This window comes from Acomys minous (genome assembly GCF_964271855.1).
Source record: "Acomys minous genome assembly, chromosome: 5".
NCBI lineage: Eukaryota > Metazoa > Chordata > Mammalia > Rodentia > Muridae > Acomys > Acomys minous.
The window spans coordinates 47372178-47392895 of record NC_140494.1 but is presented as its reverse complement, the minus strand read 5'-3'; the positions used below and the strand labels follow the sequence as shown (position 1 = coordinate 47392895).

At 35.1% G+C, this 20718-nt stretch overlaps 1 protein-coding gene across 8 annotated transcripts in view; it reads left to right on the top strand.

Annotated features, from left to right (window-relative positions):
• Nucleotides 1-14299, top strand: part of CDH18 (cadherin 18) — an 838900-nt gene extending 824601 nt beyond the window's left edge. For 6 of the 8 annotated variants that reach the window (XM_084783756.1, XM_084783758.1, XM_084783759.1 and 3 more), the window contains 2 exons: nt 5500-5751; nt 11903-14299. In XM_084783756.1, the coding sequence (XP_084639882.1) occupies nt 5500-5751; nt 11903-12393 (743 nt within the window). In that variant the 3' untranslated portion in view covers nt 12394-14299. The remainder of the gene's footprint in view (nt 1-5499; nt 5752-11902) is intronic. The other 2 variants (XM_084783763.1, XM_084783762.1) reach the window with 2 other exon arrangements.
• Nucleotides 14300-20718: the final 6419 nt, after the last annotated feature.

Below are 20718 nucleotides of genomic sequence, written 5' to 3'. Positions count from 1 at the left end.
AAAGTGCTCACCCAATGGCAGCTGGAAAGCAAGAGTACAGAAAAGGTGGGCGTGGCCCGAAAACCCAGTTGCATCCTCTTCATTAATGTCTAGCACCCCCTGTGACCCCAGGCTTGTGATCAAGACTTTACAACATTGGTTCCAGAAGACATTGGTCTATTTCCACGTATTTATTTTTGCTACAGTATGATTTTTCCTTCAATTATATTGTATTACTTTATACTATTTCTCGATAGTATTAATTTTTCTTTTGAAAATATACAATGAATTACTTGTAGTGTGCATACATGTTTATTAAAATATTTAAAAGAAAAGTATAATGATGGTTTGTGGGGGGTATTTGGGATTGCATTAACTGAAAATTTAAAGCGACAGAAAATAATTCTGTTGTAGCTATGTACCTTTTAATGTACCTTCTGACGCTTTCTTTCAAATTTCACAGTGCATTGGTATTGCAATGTAGTCATTTTGTTTGAGACACATTAGAAGCCTTGGGAGCTTTTTAGTGCTTTTTTATATTTCTTTAGCATTGTCAGCTGCATAGCAGTCGATATCCCCATAGTTTTATTTTTGGCCTTCGAATAAGAACTCGCAGCTGGTGCTGTAATGTGCTTAATTTCTCCATCGAGCATAAACATTTAAAATTCTGTTTCTATCCACAGGGTTTCAGGAAAACATTTAGTGATTTCTCCCATTCCTAAACAAAATAGTACAAACACAATCTCCCTTAAGTTACAAACCAAACATGAGACATCCTCTAATGGATGCAGCAGCCACTGTGCCCTGCTGAGTCACTTAACTCCTGTCAAGGAGGCACTGGACATGTTTTTGTTCTACTGTGGTCATTGCTCTACCAGTCAAATCTCAGGGTCACCAGCTACTAACATTTGTCCGACTTCACCTAAACAACATCGTTGTTTTTTAGCTGTAGATTCTCAGAGCTGAATACCGTCAAGTTAAACACCGTGTGTGCGCTATCGGACCCTGAAGGAGGGAGAGTGTGACTTTCTGCTATAGCATGGAGTTTTGGTAGAATCTGTTAGTGTAGATAGAAAAAATATGCTTTTGTTCTCTCTGAATGTTTCAAGGATTGCTGGTTTTCTGTGTTGTTTTTATGCAGCTGTTTTAATCCTTTCTCCCCTCATGGATTTACTAACCCGCAGTGTCTCTCACCTTTTATCCTCCCACTCGCAATGAGAACAAAAGGAAAGCTGACTCATTCTCTTAGAAAACAAAATGTGAAATATCACATAAAAAAATTTAAAAAGTCTACTTTTATCAATCCATATATATTGCTTTCTTTTCTTCTCCCGAAGACACAGTAGCCCTATTTTTACCTCATTATAGTCATTGGAAAGACCACAGCCCTGCTAGAGTAACATGGCCTAACATCTACTTAAAGGGCGGAGAATATTTCAATGATTTTAAAGAGTTCACCAAAGCTGATTAAGCCTTTCTCTAAGGATTGAAATTCCAGTAGCTAAAGGTCTATTTTCTCTGCAATGACTCATCTATTTAATGCTAAAAGCAATACCCTTTAGCAGTTGTATGGCTAATAACTAGAGATATTCCTTTTAACAAAGGATTTACTTTTACCACTATTTCTACCATTATATTAATATTCCATATTTATGAATTGTTTGGAATTTTTTGTGTGTGTTTTAAATTTAAAGACCCAATCATCTCTTCCCTCAACACCACCGTTTCTTTCTTCTTCTCTTCTGAGAAACGTCTGTGAATTTAACTCATGGATTTGAGCTGACCAGGAACAGGCTGTCATGAGCCCCCTACTACCCCCTTCTGCTGCCTGAGTGCTGCTATAAATGGACATGCACTCACCTGCCTGTTTAATGTTTTCTTATTTGACACTTCTCCTAAATTAACCCTCATGTTATTCATGAGCAGGTTTCCTGTTAACAGAAAATTCATTTTTGATTCATATATATTTATATTTTCTTCTTACTGTCTTGTATGATTGGTTATATATGCCTATAACCCCTCTGTATAATTAATAGTCAAATGGACCTAGGAGTTTTTTGAATATCGTTATTACAGTTGATAAAGTTGATAAAGCATTTACTTTAGTTGTAAGAAGAGATGTTTTCCTAATGAGAATGATAGAATGGCTCGACAAACATGGGGAAAAAAAGAACTTAAAAGTGCTTATTTACTGTATTTTATGAAAAGTAAATTTTGATTGATTGATTTCTAATCTCTTTTGAATGCTTTGTTGATCTATAAAACATGTGGTTTAAGTATAGTGACTAGCACATAATTTTTAAAAAAAATATTTGTAATTCTAAAAGAAGAACCATTAGATTTTTGTGCTTATTTGGAATTTAAAATTTTATGAAGAAGAAGGGTAGCAGATGGTCAAAGGAATCGTCTTACCGGGTGCAAATGAGAACATACTGATATGTTGGATGGAAGGTTGGTGTACTGGCAGGCAGACAAATGAGGCCATAGGATGTTTGCAAATCTAAGTGAACTGACAGCGTCCAGAGCTGAGACAGATATTGGAATCATACTTAGGGTTTTGTGAAGGGGGAGGCAAGAAACACAGGAAGTATGAATCGCCTCCAAACAGTCCAGCAGACTACGCTGTGGAAGGATTGTACATTTTGCTTGGTTTGCTTTGGTTTTAATTTTCTAAGACATGACAATGTAATAAAAAGGTGACAGAAGATAACTTCGTGCCGAGTACAGCTCATGACAAAACATATTATGTAAGCACAGCCTTACAGGAAACTGAGACACATTGTTTGATGCTGGTGCTCTTGCAGCTGAATTATGAATGGCTCCTACAGCTGCTTCAGTGCTGGGGTACATAGAGAATATAAAACCATGCCTGTTCATTTGTCTGGGTGAGGCTGAAATCAGATAAATAAAAAAACAAAACTTAAAACATTTACTCTATTTAGAGATACCCTGCTGAGACTCTCAATTGTTCCTGCTGCTGACTTGGGTTTGGAAAGATCGTTTCTTTAGTCTGTTTGTCTGAATTTCGTACAAAATGCATCCTTCGTACTTGATAGCAAAAATCCATTGCAATGACAAGGAATGCATATATATTGCTTTTCACCTTCATGGTTTCGATACTTTCTAAGATACGTTGGATTTTAAATTGAAATTTATTAGCCACTGAACATATATTTAAAGCATGCCTCATTTTAACTTTAATTACAATTAGTTTACTAAACGTAGGTCAGATATAAGGATCTACTATGTGGGATATTTTTAAAATATATAGAAATAGAATATTAATAAAATTGATTCCAAAATTATATCCAAACTCTATTGCCAATAAAAGTTTCCATTGCACTTCTTCTTTTGTAGCCTTTTATTGTTACTGAAACAGAGGTGGAAAGACAGCCATCAATTCAACAATATACTTTACTATAAATACATTCATGAAAAATATCACAAAATTATCAAGTACAAAATGCTTCTGGTACTTCATAGCTCCATAAATAAAGTACCACAGTTGATCTTATTGCTTTTCAACGGCTTTGAATATCATTATTTCTAAGTCATCACAATATTATTATAATGTTTCCACAGCAAATATTATATCTGTGCAGGATCACCCACCATGTTGCAAATTCATTTCTGAGTAAGAAATATGTATGAGTAGCAAATAAAGTATACTATTTAAAGAAGTAAAACTTATTTGTTGGTATGTCTACACTGAACTTATAGCGCATGTGCTACAAACACAATTACCTAAGTTGTATTCTGAAAGTAATTTAGCAGTGTCTGGAATTACTTATAGACATGCCATGTGTACCTGGCATGTGGTCTCCTTGTTATTTCAAAATTCTTTATCTGTAATTTAGTTTCTAATTTTATCATTATATTAAGTGAGTTATTCCATGCTCACACCATTTGACTAAAAAGCCATTTTTGAAACAGTAGACATGATTTGTGAATAATATGTTAATTCCCCTAGTGAAAAGATTAATCAACTTTTATACATATGTAAATATAATTAATATAATATTATAATATAGCCTTCCTTGATACCATGTTAACTAACTCAAACATGTATCAAAGTTTATTTGACTTTTACACAAAGTATTCTATTACGAATTTTCCATTAGCTTAACTCAAAATATACTGATAAACACTGTATCAAAGTATATGGAGCATCAGCATTGTGAAATTTTGTCACTAGAAAATACATGCTGCATATATATGCATATATGTGTACATATGTAACATATATGTGTATATGTTTGTATATACATGTAACATACATATATATATGTAGTGTTTCAATGATTATTTTAGTTTAGTTGCTAGTTCTATATTTTCTTCATCAGTATCTCTCTATCCATATATTTTTCATCTGTCTATCTCCATCCGTCTATCTAGGCATGTATTGCCACTTAAGGCCTGTCTTATATTTGTGAGTTTACGTTTTTTCCCAACTTTGATGTTCGTTCCTGATGTTGAGAGTTCCTGTTCAAGTTCACTGAGGGGTCACACAAGTATATTTTCTATGGCTTTAATGAGGTACAGAATATCCCTTGTCAGGGCCTTATTATTCTGCTATGATAAGCGTTTCTAGGTGAGAGGCTATTGCTTCCTGAATATTCTCTCTCTCTCTCTCTCTCTCTCTCTCTCTCTCTCTCTCTCTCTCTCTCTCTCTCTCTCCACACACACACACACACACACACACACACACACACACACACACACACAGTCTATATAATCAGATATTTAGTTGAAAAGAAAAATAAAGGTCTTATGTCACCCTTTCATAAAAGTTCTATTATAAACTCAAATTACTATAAAGCACTTCTTACTTCTTTTGTGGTAATCACATGTAACTGCATCTCTAGTGTTCATTCACCTCAAAAATTCTGTTTATCAAGTGGTTGAGTGTTGTGGCACACAGGGCACACTACAAGGTATGATCATTGACATTTCCCCCCTACAGCCTGCATAACAGCATTAATCACGATGATAGACACTGGGAAAGAAGCTAACAGCTTAAATTAAGCTTGGCATCTCTGTGTTCTCTCTAAAGAGTGGTCAATAAGAGTTGTACTGTCTAGTTTTGTTGTGCACTCAAAAATCAATGAAAATAAAGTGACCTAAAACATTTACTAAATGAATAGAAACATCTGCCCAGCTTCTTGCCAGCAGTCCTTCTGTTTTAGCAGGTTCCTATGGCTCGCTTCTGGCTTCATGCTATTTTCACCCATTAAATGTTTCAGCTACTATGTCTATGTCCAAAGTGTTTTCTCTGTTTTCCTTTCTGCTCTTTCAGGCCACTCTCCTCCTATTACTGCAGTTGGATCTATTAACTTTTCAACCATGTTTCTCTATTTGAGAACGGATATTTGCTATTCCATTGAAAAATCGCCCCCTCGTGTCGTGTTGCCATTTAATAAGCTGGAAAGATACATATACCTATTGTATCCATGAAAGGAAATGTGAATATTTAATGGCAGATTTACTAAGTGTATTTTGTTTTGCTTATGTCTGTCATAGATAACACAGCCAGCATTCTGACAAGGCGGAGGAGATTTAGTCGAACTATGCAGGATGTGTATTATCTGCCCATTATGATCTCTGATGGTGGAATCCCCTCTCTCAGCAGCAGCAGCACCCTCACCATCAGGGTTTGTGCATGCGAGAGAGATGGGCACGTGCGGACCTGCCATGCAGAAGCCTTCCTGTCCTCGGCTGGTTTGAGCACAGGAGCCCTAATCGCTATTCTTCTTTGTGTTGTCATTCTCCTTGGTAAGTGGCTACTCTTGTGATAACTATGGCACATCTCTCTGAAGGAATTGAAGAGTAAGGCCTACATATGTGGATAAAAAACATGGCAGCATGGATTTTTCTTATGATGAACTTTCACAATGCTTTGGTATGGTGTTTACCTGTGTACTTTGAGTGAAGCTAAAGAAAAATTAATAAACAGAATACTTTGTGTAAAAGTCAAATAACATTTGATTCTTAGATATTTGAGTGAGTTTGGATGGCATCAAGGAAGACTCTATCTTGTAGAGGGTCCCATGAGATTTTGCAAGCTTAGCCCTAGAGGAACACGTTGTGCAAGTGAGATAGCAAAAGAAAATGTGCAGAAATGAAAGACCAGGGTGCAGGTATATTGAAACTGTAAATAAAACAAAAAATAGGTAAAAGCATAAAAGAATAATAAAAATACGAAAAATGGAGGGGAGAGAGAAAAGGAGAGAAGGAGAGGGTGAGAGAGAGCAAAAAAACAAAAAGCAAGCAAGACAGACAGGCAGAAAGAAAGAGAAGAAAGTAATGAAGAAAGAAGAAAAAGCAGAAACATGTAGTGTTATGAATATCAAAAACTAAAATGGTGACAAAGAAAACAAATATGTCTTACATCAAATCTACTAATAATGTCAGGAGTAACTTAGAGATAAATAACTTGATTAGCAAATCTTGATCACACTCAGCCTCATGGAACCTGATGTTTAGTGCATTTTAGCAGGATGTCATATATTGTTGAGTTAAGAATTTTCGTGCTTGCTTCACATATGCTAAAACTGGAAAGATACAGAGAAGATTAGCATGGCCCCTGAGCAAGGATGACACACAAATTTGTGAAGCATTACATATTTTTATAAAAAATAAAAAAACATAATTTTCATTTATACTTTTATGAAAATACACATAAAAGAAGAAAGCAAAACATTAGACTTTTGACCTTGTTTTCTTATGTATAATCATTGCACATCAGTTTTAATTATATCTTTTATTGAATTATTATTATTCAGGTATTATAGGTCACTAGACCCACGTTAGTTATCTGTAATTTAAATCTATTTATAATTTCTCTGATTTTCCAGTAAGAGATGAGTATGGTAAAATTGTACTCTACAAATTGAAATTCTAATAATCAATCTTTAAATCTGATCAAATTTTGAAATTAATATGTTAATATAAAATTATGTTATTTATATTTATAAAAAGCAGCTATATAAAATTAATCCCACTTTGATTAATTGTGAGCCAAGGTTTTCTTTTCTTTAATACTCTCTTCTTTTTATGCCCAAACATATAAGAAGAAAACATCAGCTAAAAAATATTAATGCCATCACTCAAATTTCATGTTTTTGTTTACTTGCTTTAACATCTAATTCTATTCAATTTACATATATATTATTCACCAGATAATAGTTTGTTATTTACACAGAATACAACTTTAAATGAGTCATGGAACTCTCTGTTCTAAGCAAAAGCAAATTTTAAAATTTTAATTATTTTTAAATAAATATTTTAAATAATTTTTATATAGCATAATTTGATCATATTTTTTTCATATCCTTCCTCTCTATCTCTTATACTTAACTTCTCTCTCTCTGTCTCTGTCTCTGTCTCTGTTTCTCTCTCTCTCTCTCTCCATCTATGTGTATGTATGTGTGTGTGTGTGTGTGTGTGTGTGTGTGTGTGTGTCTTCTCCCAGCCATCTCCACTTCTGTCTCTCTATACTGTGTCTCTCTCCCATTGCGTATGATTTTTAAAGATATGATATATAATGAAAGAGAGACCTCTAAGCTGTATCTTATGATAGAATTAGAGTTCACTATTTAAATTAGGGGATCCGTTTTCCCTATTTCTGGTTCCTGACATTAATTTTTCAATGATATTCTTTATTTGCAGGAGTCACCAGGATAGTTCTTGTTAGCCTGCAACTTATAACAAAATGTGACTAGTTCAGAAACTGACAATTTCTGATACTATTAGTGTCTCCAAGATCACTTAAGAACACATGGTTTTGGCATGACCACTTATCATTCAGTAATCTCTAATACTAATAGATAGATATTAGGATAGATTAGGAGAAATATGATGACCTGAGAACAATATAGAAGGGCAGAAAGAGAAGATGACGAGTGAAAAGAAGACTTTGAGAAAAAGCAGGAAGCCTTTATCAGCAATTGCCAACGAGTTCTCAATTTAAAAACTCTGAAGACCCTTGGTATCTGAGTTGAAAATTCTTCAGAAAAAATTACCATGACCATTGGCTGCCAATAGCATTTATGGAGCTAATCAACATAATCACTGTGATTTTGCCACTTCATTTCTACCATATTTAAAACCAAGATATTTTGGCATATAAAAGAATCAACAGACATTTGGAGTTAAATACGTCTGTGATGATAGCTATTTGCAGAGAGTATGTTATGATTAAACATACAATAAAAGTAAATGCAAACTATACAAGGATTATGTATGAATCAGGAAAGCCCTGAGTAGTGCATTTATGTGGATGATAAGAAATTCAAAGGAAAATAATCTAAAAAGCCAGTACAAAGCCAGTATTTCTCTGAATGTGCTTTTCCTTGAGAATAAAATTAATAAATGAAGCAAAACAATTTTATTTGGATTTTTGTTTATAGTACCAGGGAAGCTGGAAAATTGGCTTCTAATTGCAGTTAGAAGTTAACTTCAGTTGTTTCTGGGTTCAATTCCCAACACTACATGGTGACTTACAATCATTTCTAACTCCAATTCTGGGATCTTCATCACTGCCATATGGCCTTTGGGGCACTATATGCAAGTGGTACACAGATCTACATGATGTCAGAACATCTGCACTCATTAAATTATACTAAATAGTTAATCTATATTATCAAGGAGGAATGCAGCAGCATGTATATAGTGGATGGCTCGTGTTCACAAAGTACTGAGTTCAACCCCCAGCATGACATAAACCAGGTGCAGAGGAACATATCTGAGAAAAAAGTACATAAGAAGACGGAGGGTTTAAGGTCATCCTGGCCTACAAAGTAAGGTTGAGGAGGCTTGAGCTCCACCAGAATATGTCTCAAACATACATAAACAAGACTAGTAACAATAATCTCAAATTCTTTGTAACTTGTAAATTATGAGTGAAAAGAGAATTTCACTAACTAAAATAAAGTAATAAAGAATGAAAACATCTCAAAAGTACAACAAATTTTGGAGATTCCATGCTAGGTTGTGCAACTGAATATCCCAGGATGATTCATAATAATAAACAGAGAAGACAAATTCACTTTTTTGATTTATTTTCATAACATTATGGCTCCTTGATGTTGTACTTCCCAATCAGCCTATTATACAGTAACATACTCATATTATGTGCATAATTCCAAATATTAGGTGGATTATTTGAATATTTAATTTCATCTCTAAGTTTTCAAGACTTTATTTGTCTTTGATATATCTGTATAATTAATATCTTTACTCATGTTCTTAAAATGATCTGCCTTTGTTCGTGGGATTTGATGAAAATCTTTAGTTCAAGTTTCAAGTACTCATAGTGTTGTCCAGAACAATTAGGTACAGCACTAATAGTTACCCAGAAATGATTCAGAGGGAACACTTGACAGCAACATTTTCAGAAAGGCTAATCATGCCACATGGAATCACTCATCACAGAGCATGATGCCACTTTCATCGAAATTCTCTTTGTTCACCCACAAGAGTCTTTGTGGAGTATCTACTTAATGTCACCTGCTCCAACAACAGCTCTTGAGAAATATGATTTACAACAGCCAGGCCATAATCAAGTGTGTTTCAATTATCTTCTGCGAGATAACTTGATGTTTCCAGTAACTAGAAAGACAATGTATGTGCTATAGGAGTATAAATTACATCCGTTTCCTCTGTAAACAAATCAGGTGGTACAATTGTCTGTTTTTGCTATTATGTTATACATGTAAGTATCAGATATGATATTTACTGGTTATTAGGAAATAACCCTTATTTATAACTACAACCACAACAACAAAACAAAACCAAAAGAAAACAAAAACAAACAAAAAACAACAATGACAACAAAACTCAAAAACATTAGATTCAATGTTTAAGTAACTATTGTTATATTTTAAATCAATACTTATCTTGAGGAAATGGAATGGTGGTCTGGCACCTAAGAATACCTGATTCTATTGCAGGGGACACAGACTTGCTTTCCAGGGCCCACATGAGAGCATAAACAAGGGCTCAAGTATCATCTTCTAGTGTCCATAGGCCCCAGGCATGCATGAAATTCACCTGCATACATTCAGGAAGAGCACTTATACACATAGAATTAAAACAATTAAATCTAAAAATACCTCTATTTTTCTTGACTATTTTAAGCCTTTGCATAACAGATACATGCAAGAAGTCACAACTTAAGAAATATATCATTATCCTTCACATTGAATCGTGTTAATGTTGTACACCAAAGTATTGAAGCATTTACATTTTGAAGAACACAAATGGTCTTCCTAAGTCTGTCATAGTGTTTATTACTTTTTCCCTTTTTTATGTGCATTAGTTTCTCTAACAAATCTAAACTGAAATTCTATTTTATTTACTAGAATATAAAGGCATAAGGCAATGAGAAATGTCCAAACTCAAATGCCCAAGACATTTATAAGCCTTTACCCAGTGTTTGCAACATTAGTAATTACAATTGGTAAGAGACCCTAAAACACAGTCTAGCTTCTCAGCCTTTTAAATATGTGTATATCTGCACTAACATATGCACTCAATATCTGTATTACGGAGGGTAACTTTTACTACAAACGTCATCATCCTTGTGATGACATCATGTCTATTCTCTCAGTTCTTCTGCCTAGTGTCTTTCTCAGTAAGTCTGTTGACTGCTGCAGTATTTCCTCTCTTCTTAGTCTCTGCTTCTTCATTTTATAATTTAGTCGAATTACAGCTCTGTTCTGTGGAATACATAAATTATAAAGAAATGTCAGAAAGTGAACAATTTCTATATAGTACAAAGGATGTATAAGTAAAGTAAAAAAATATTCTGGAGCTTTATAGGAAAATGCCAAATATTAGTTCCCGATAATGTAGCTCAAGGGGCAAAATGCAAGAGATCAATCATACACACTACACCTGCACTGACTTTCTACAAATGACCAAATGTTAACAGGTTTGAATATTGTAGAAATACTTCCTGACTTTTGTGAAACTAAACAAAATGATTATGCATGAATTAAAACACAAACTTTTGAAAGTCATGCCCTACTCTCCACTCAGCTGTGGAGAATGTCCTGTCCATTGGCTAGATCTGGGTAGGGGTTTGAAGTTTACTTCACTTATTGTCCTTGGCTGGTGCCATAGTTTGAGCAGGACCCCTGAGCCCAGATCTGCCTACCATAATTTTCTACTTGCAGGATTCTAGGACCCTCTGGATCCTTCTACTTTGCTATTCTCCCATGCTTCTCTCATCTAGAGTCCCAATAGGATTTGACCACGTCCCCTGGATGGGGAGACCTGGTGGCACTCAGGAAGGATAGCAAGCTACCAAGAAGAGACTTGATGCCCTATGAGCATATAAAGGGGGAGGAAGTCCCCCTCAGTCACAGTCATAGGGGAGGGGAGTAAGGGAAAAATGGGAAGGAGGGAGGAATGCAAGGATACAAGGGATGAGATAACCACTGAGATGTAATAAGAATAAATTAATAAAATAAAAATTTAAAAAATACTTAAAAGCTCACGTTTACAACTGCAAATATATATACATAAATATCTAAAACACACACACACACACACACTTTTTCCAGTTTGTTGAATTGTTGATTTCAAAGGTTGAATTTTTTTTCTCCATCACACAAGACAATGGATGGTTATGGTTATTGTTTGTACTGCAGTGAGTGCCAAGACACAAGCTTAGCAAATGAAAGTATTACAGTTTTTCAGAGATCAGGAAATCTACAATGGTTCATTGAGGATACCAGTTTTGACATTCCTTGAAGGAGATGTCTGTGGAGTTATTCAGTAGCATGCAAATCAAGGTTGTGTTGCGATACAGTCTTAACTCTAGAGAGTGGAGGAAATAGGAACTGTAAAACACTGATACCCGAAGTTCAAAATTTTCTTTCTCTCTGCTAACCTCATCCTCTTTCCATTTTTTCTTCAGCCATTGTGGTCCTTTTTATCACCCTGAGACGCAGTAAAAAAGAGCCCTTGATCATTTCAGAAGAAGATGTGCGGGAAAATGTAGTCACATACGATGACGAGGGAGGTGGGGAAGAAGACACCGAGGCCTTCGACATCTCAGCTTTGAGGAATCCTTCCGCTGCGGAGGAGTTCAAGTACCGCAGAGACATTCGGCCTGAAGTGAAGCTCGCTCCTAGACACCAGTCGTTGTCCGCCATGGAGAGTATAGACGTTCAGGAGTTTATTAAGCAAAGACTGGCAGAGGCAGATCTGGACCCCAGCGTGCCCCCTTATGACTCTCTTCAGACTTACGCCTACGAGGGTCAGAGGTCAGAAGCTGGGTCTATCAGCTCGCTGGACTCTGCAACCACACAATCAGACCAGGATTATCACTACCTTGGAGACTGGGGGCCTGAGTTTAAAAAGTTAGCTGAACTCTATGGAGAAATGGAATCTGAAAGAACAACTTAGAGGGTTAATTTTTGGAGCTTTGTAGAATTTGCTTCCCGACCAAGTGGAGAGATGGCCTCAAAAATGACAAGGAAATCGAGTGGAAACAGTACTTGGAACTGAGCAAGGTGTACACAGCTCCTGTAGAAACAAGTGCCCTTTTTATGATCAAAAGTGGGTTATTTAATTGGAAGAAGGTCAGTTATAGAAAAAAAAATACAGAAAAAAAAAACTATTGTTCCTTGTGTATATTTTCAAATGCTCAATAAAGTCAATGGTACTGTTTAATTAAGAATATCTGAACTAAGCCAAACAATGAATGTTTATTTCATGATGTTGTGATTTCTTTTTCTCAAAGCCAAATTAAATGAGGGGGGGTGCTTAAAAAAAATCACCCTCAGATCTATATGGTGAAGTGCACTGCGTATAGAAACATACAGAGGTAGTCACAGCCTTCTTTGCTACTTTTCTGGGTGGAATTTTGAGACCCCCCTAATCTGTTATTGTGACAGATCTCATTCTTTTCCTTTGCTTAAATTACATGAGGTATTCCCAACATACCAGGCAACTCAGTCATGGATTTGACTGTCCGATTTTCCTCTGCCCTCCCCACTTCTTTCCTCCATACAGAGCTGATGGAGCACGGGGATTTGCTGCCTGCACTATGACATATGCAACATCAGTGCGCTGGTCATGCACTGTTCTCAGCATGGAGACAAAGGTCTCTGTCCTGTCCATCATCTTTTAGGTTAACAGGAGACAATATTTTCAAATTGATAGACTGAGTAGACTCCGTTCATCAGATATGTCAGGGAATTTTTTTATTTAAAAATAATTACAAACACCTCATCCTGTATAAAACATTGAAAACTTTATATATATCTATCTTCTGATCCCCTTTTCACTTTAGTGCACTTATACCCAAAATTGGTTATCAGTTTGTTTTGCTGACATGTTTATACGTCATCACAGTTCACTTATTTCCACCTTTGGTAGTCATCAATAATGTGAAAGCCGCATAGTTAGTCTGATCACTTTGTGGTATCTACTATTGTTTAGGCAACTTCATTCCTCATGTGGGTTTAGATAGCCTCAATTTCCCCAGTTAGTCCTTGTACTTGTGGTATTTATTAAATACGTAGGAATGGGCCAAAGAAATAGAGGAATCATACAGATGACCCCTGAAACATATCCTTGAGAGTCTCTTAATATCAGGGTCACCAGCTGCAGCATAGAAACGTCAATGCCTGTTCTGCCTACCTCCCAGTTCTCTTGTGAGGACAAAGCAGGCACTGTAAGACCTCTTTGGCAACTGCAAAGTATTCTGCTACCTGAAGACGTAAACATATCATCTAGTTTACTGATGCCATAAGTTTAAACATATATAGGTACATATGTTTTAATAGATAATGATCACATGATGAAAACATCTCATTAAACCTTCAAAAGTGAATCTATTGTTAAGTAAATATGTAATTTACAAGTCTAATAATTTTAATATTTTCCAAATAATCTCATTTTCCTTATAACTTCGTGGGGCTTTTAAAACACTTATTTAAGTAATATTTCTTTCTCTTGTTTTGGGGGCTTTATGTAAAAAAAAAAAGAAAATTAAGGTACTACTCTGAATTACCTCATCTATGTATTGTTGGTAAATTGGAATTTTTAAACACAAGAGGTATCAAGTATTTGAAGGAATAGATGTTTTTCATTTAATCTTTAAATTTATTATAATATAATTTCCCCGGAAAGTTATATGGTGTTTTCTGATTCCACCCTTGTGCAAACTTTGGGACTGTGCCTCTGTTTGAAATTGCCTTGTGCTGTCATATTCCAGTTTCAAGGTTTTGGAACTGAGTCTAATTTGAATAATTCTCAGTTTGTGTTCTAAGCCTGAGGAATAAAATGGAACTTAAGCTTTTTACAACACCGTAGCTTCCCAGATGCTGCTTTATCATTTTTTAAACAACATAACGAGGTGCCTTCCTGTGTACGACTAAATCAAAAGACACAGAGGGGCAGGAAGAACAGCCTGAGGACACTCATGGTCTGATTATGGAAACAAGGAAGCATCCTCTACCTGAGGAGCAGGTCCTCCATGGCAAATGCAATGAACCTAGATGTCATTTTTTCTGTAATCTGCTAGGACCAAGAGTGTCTAATATTAAAATTCCATTCAATCTTTAGAACGTTACCATTATATTTTAATAAGTAAGCATATTCACCAGGTTATTTCACAAATGATGGTTTGAAGAATGAAATCTGTGTATCCTTTCAATTCTGTATCAAATAATCAAAGTCAAGGTCTTCAAATGGTGGTGAATATTAAAATATTTTACTGGTTTGGTAGAATGAGGGGTTGCACACTTACTTAATTCTAACTACATGTTAATTATAATGATATATTGCTTCTAAGAACCTGATATTAATCTAAATATGAAGATAAATATTGTCCCTTTCTGGCATCAAATTATTTTTCTTTCCCATACAACTTAAGAAAGCTATTCCAGGCTACATTTCATATGGACCCTGGAAGTAGAGTTAGTTAATTAGTTTAAGTACAAAACAGGTTTCAGGATTCTAATTCTATTATTTGAATAAAAAAAATAGTAATTAAAATCATGCTCTATAAAATGGTCACTTACTTAAGCAACAGTAAATTATTATTTTTTTAATCTACAGTTTTATCAACATGAAAGAAAAGGTCTCAGAGAGTTCAGAGAGCTGTTTGCATATGTATTTTTTGCTTTCTTTCAGTGCAACAAATAGCCATGAATGGACACAACACTGATGCCTCACAGCAAAGTTTTACAAATCATAGTTGATACATCTTGATATAAATATAGTATCAATTTAATACAATGCTTGACTTACATTTTAGACAGACTCTACACAAAATGGTGTTTATAAAACTACAGGAACTACTAAGAGAATAACAATTTTTTATAATTTTTATTAAATATTTTTACATATACATTTATATTATTACAAATATATAATAAACTACCTACATCAAGAAGAACCATGAAGTAATTAGGAAATATATATATATATATATATATATATATATATATATATGTTACATTTATAGTGTTTTGCCTATTTGTATTTGGCAACCTTGAAGAAAACATTTTTCCTAATTTGGTGAGTCTAAATTTCTGAATGTACATCTATATGTATCATATCTCCTCATTATTAACTTAAAACATCTATCTAGACCTAAAAACTAAACAACTAAGCTTAATTGTAAAACTAAACTATTTGGTGTTCAATCCCACCAGAGACCTGAGGAGGAATAAAATTAATTACCTGAGTCTACACGTGCATTTTAGGTGCTTCTTTGCAGGGTTTATTAATAATCAGCAAAGACTTAGAAACTAAATGTTTTTGTAGAAACCACTAAAAAGTTATGACAGAAACATATTTTCTGGTGAATCTATAGAAGTACGGAATTTCAAAAGGATTAAGGAGAAGACTGTGGGTAAGGTGAATCTCCATATAGAGGTAAGTTGTGATTGCCTACAGTAAGGCACGTAAAGGAAATGATCAGGAATTGATTGCCAAGATACTTGTGCTCATATCTTGTTGCAGAGTATTTGGAGCTGAAGATATAATTCAGAACAAAGAATTAAATGCTAATGTCTAAATGTGTTCCCAACATAAAATCATGGCAGAAGTTTCTCTATGAATATATGATTCAAAATGAAATAGTTTGGCTTTATTTAGTCTAATGTAAGACTTTCTTGGTTGCCAGGTTGAAGATACATTACAGGTATGGTAAATAAAAATATGAGTGTTAAAATGTGGATAATGTATCACATAGGCATTAGTTAGAATTTTAGAACTGATGTTGAAATAGACAGAATGTAGCTACTGAATTTAAGTGAGGATTTAATAACCAATACACTGACATTTAACTAGAACTATAGAAGGCAGTTTCATAATAAGTCAACCATTTTCAAGAAAATGAAAATACTAATTGCATTTACTATAAAATACTTGGGGCTGCTTTCCTATAGACCCACACCGAAGTAGGTTGATTATGTATCTGGCTTTGTTTCAGTTAAATACAGAAAAAATAAACTAGTATTCAGTTGCCTTATATCAGAGACAATAAAAACTACCTGTTAGGTAACCAAGGGAAAGAGCCATGGTGAATCTAGCACACTGGGGAAAGTTATTATCTGTCAACGAGAACAGGATTCGTCAGGTACTTCAGAGTTTATTTACACAGCTTTGAAACTTCAGTGCTCATATCCCTTGAAGAGCTAAGAGACCCATGGTCCAGGATCTACAGGGCTGAAGTTCACACTCTCTTGGTACTTCAATTTCAATTTCAAGAACAGAACAAACCTACTAAATTACGCATTGGGAAGTTTATGGCTTAGATTCAAATTAAGTTTCCTTATCTAAAAGCAATTAATATCTTTACTAAAGAAGCTATACTATTTTAACAATTATTTTCCACCTCATTTCAAATCTTGTCTTCAACAAATAGTTAGAAATTTCATAAACACAGAAGACCACAGACACTTCAAAATGGCAAGGGCAGAAGACTGTAATTTCATTTAAACCTTCTGAATATATCATTTTAAAATGAAAATATCAAATCATGTGCATTCTATTTTCCTAATATTGCTCCTACTGTGAGGAATGGAAGGGTAGAATAGGAGGGACAGTTATTTTTTTGATAGAAGAAGAAATCTGAGAAGATCAAGTTTCACTGGAATGATTAATGAAGAAAAATAATTTAAAATTTTGTATTATCTTGAAGAACGGCTACTGCTTTTGTGGGCTTAGGGGAATGGGAGACATTACAACTCCCTTTTCTAATCTTTAATTTTCCAAATTTAATTAAATAATTTTGCAAGTTCTATAGTTACATAATTTCTACCCTGCTTTCTCCTTACTAAAACTCTCCCAGGTATGTTTCTCTCTCTCTCTCTCTCTCTCTCTCTCTCTCTCTCTCTCTCTCTCTCTCTCTCTCTCTCTCTCTCTCTCTGTGTGTGTGTGTGTGTGTGTGTATGTGTATGTGTATGTGTATGTGTAACTTATTAAGTCAATTTAGGTTTGTTCACATGTACATCTTTACAGAGATCCACTGGAATTGATAAACTATAAGAGCATTCTGTGGAAAAGATTGATTCTCCTTGCTTCAGAGGCTGTTTACTTCTTATAGCTCTTCATTTAGCGATGTAGTCTTATAAAAGTTTAATGATTTTTTTTCTCTTTCAAGCTGTGAGCTATAAAGGAATTCAGAAAATGAACATCCTGGATATAATAAAACCATATATTCTCAGGAATGCATATGATATTACATGTCACAAGTTTTTATCATCAGATGGAAACATCTGATGACAAAAAGCACATGCATTATAGTTGGGAAGACAATGATATTGGTAGTGCTTAAACACTAGCATGAGGCCACAAGAATGGATCCCTAGGACCCAGTGAAAAGCCAGGAAGGGCCATGCACGTAACCCAGGACTGAGGGCAAGGAAGAATCAGGTCGAATCCTGAAGCTAACTGACTTACCACTCAAGTGACCAAGTGTCATCTTCTATTTGGGACCTTATTTCATAAAATAAAGTAAAGATCACGTAAAGAAGACTTAGAAGTTGATCTATAACCTCCACCTGCACATACACAAATGAACACACATACAAGTTTAACAAATGCACACACACACACACAAACAAACACAAACACATAGGCATGTATGAATGCACACACACTTGCCCAACACAACCACACATACAAACAAAGCTAAAGTTCTGGAAATAGACTATAATCGTTTTTTTCCTAATAATTTTATTAGGAAAATATTTTCCTTCTAATACTTTTGTGTATGTGTAACTTGATGTGTGTATGCATGTTTGCTTATGCACAGGTATGTGCACATATATATACATGTACAGGTGCAGGCCCATTAGTAACATTTGGAATAATCTCAATTATATCCTCAATAATCCTACATCTTATTCATTGTGACAGGAATCGAATGGCTCTGCCTTGAGGACAGAAATTACACATAGGCTGTTACCCATTCCCTACCTTTAAATGTGTCTTGGGGATCCTAGCTTTAATATTACCATTTATGTAGCAAGTACTTAACCACTATGCAATCTCCTCAGCCCATGGAAGTTTTTCATATTTTCTTATGTGGGTTAGTCAAAAACATAAAGACCTTGAGATCTCAGGGCAATGTCAGAGGCCCAGGCACTAGGCCAGGATCCTGGTCTCTCCTGACAAGGTAGAAATGATTTTCTCCTGGGTTTTATAGTTTAGCTCTTTTAGACTAAGATTGCTGGTATCAGGTCACAATGGAGATTCAGGAGCTCTAGAAGTCCATAATGACACCCAGTGTTACAGCCCTTTATTCTGTGCCAAGCACAGCAGAGGAGGTTGACAAGGAAACCCGAGACCTGCTCTAAGGCAGGGCCAGAGAGACACAGGTTTGATAGATTCTGAGGTTGCTTGACCAGTGGAATGCAACTCGACCATCTATGCCTTGACTGCCTTGACCAGTAATCAAGTCCCAGGCATCCAGGGTTGATGCTTCCCCAGAGTAAATGGAGTCTCAGATGGTCATGGTGGAGGAATGGTGAACAAATAGGAGAGTACACCAAACCACCTTTATTTATAAACCTTGGGCACTGGGGAATGGTTTGTGGATGAATGTGTCTGATTCACTGGGGCTTAGAAGCCAGGATACTTAATCTGCTTGCAGTAGTACAGTCCCTCGTTTACATGTAGTAGCACAAGGTCATCACCAGAATGAAAACACAATATTTAATTATCCTGTAGGTGGGGAAAGAACTTCCAGGTGCTATTCAAGCTCATTTGCTTGAGGCTGAGATCTCCTTAAGTCCAGGAAGCCCCAGGTGTTTGCTATTAGGAAAGGGTCAGGCCTGTAATTTTCCCTTTGGGCTACGTGATGCTCCTTAGAAGGTCTAGGCATCCCAGATCAGGGGAAGAGAGAATGCCACTGAGAAGGGGAGTCTGTCATAGTAGACCAAGCTCATTTGGCTATCCAGATATGCCAGACCTTGAACTCTCCACCAGTGCCCAACAGCACATGTATTCCTATCACTCAGAGAGAAAAGACAAATCTTTGTGAGTTCGAGGCCAGCCTCATATATAAAGCAAGTCTAGGACGACCAAGGCTACAAAGAGGAACCTTGTCTCAAAAGACCAAGTACAATAAGATTATATAACCACTTCCATATGCCATTTTCTCCTCTAAACCTGCAGGGAACTTTCCTAAAATGGACTACAGGCTCTTCCATGTAGCAAAATTAAAGTTTTCTTTTAAACAATTTAAATTCCACAGATCAATAATCCTAATAGTAGAATAAAATAGGAACTTAATAGCAAAAGATGAATGTAAAAAATATAAAAATTAAATATCCAAAAGTAAGTGCTTAGAAATTAGGCAGTATATTTGTAAATAACCCAAAACAAAAATATACTATAGTGAGAATTAGAAAATATTATAATAATGAAAATAAACCCATTTTGAAGAAATTATGCATAGAAATATAGATTTGATAATGGTGCCCCTTTCTTATAATCCCAAACCAAAAAGGCTCCAAAGGGGACTGTGAATCTAGGAGAAACCTGCACTCCACTAAAACAACCAAGGCAACCTGTACATCAAAGGGCAACTCTGTGTGAAAGGAAAATAAATAAATAAATAAATATCAGATTCTAACTCTAATACGTTGATTGCAATTTAAGGTGTCAGGACAAATGAGTAAATTTCAAAGACAAACACATATATCTAAAGATATATGAATTAGCAAGTAACATATGGACTGAGAAAATTGTGTTATATATTGAATGCAACATCTATTATATATAATTGCTCACATATTATATCATATGTGTTTATATGTATCAACAATTAAACAGAAAAAGGCAATGAAATTAAGAGAGAATAATGGGAAACATGGAAAGTTTTAGAGGGAAGGGAATGGAAATGAGGAAATGATATTATTACATTATAATTAAATGGAAATTAAATTTATCATAATTCACACTCACAAGGTAAAAAGATCACATTCCGAGCACCAAAAATGTTAAAATATATATCCTGTTAACATTTGTTACCATGAATGCTATCAGATTATCTCTTAAGAATTAAGACCACTATATAATAAGTAATGTCAATTGAAAAGCAAAGTATACCTTATACGTGCCCCTGAGGAGTAAAAAGGATGCTAGGAAGCATCTCAAGAAAAGAAAACTCTGTCTGATCCATGACACTGATGTGATTGAGACAGGGTATGGACACAGCTGGCAAAGACATGAAGGAAGAAGAAGAATAAAATGACCAAATGTAGA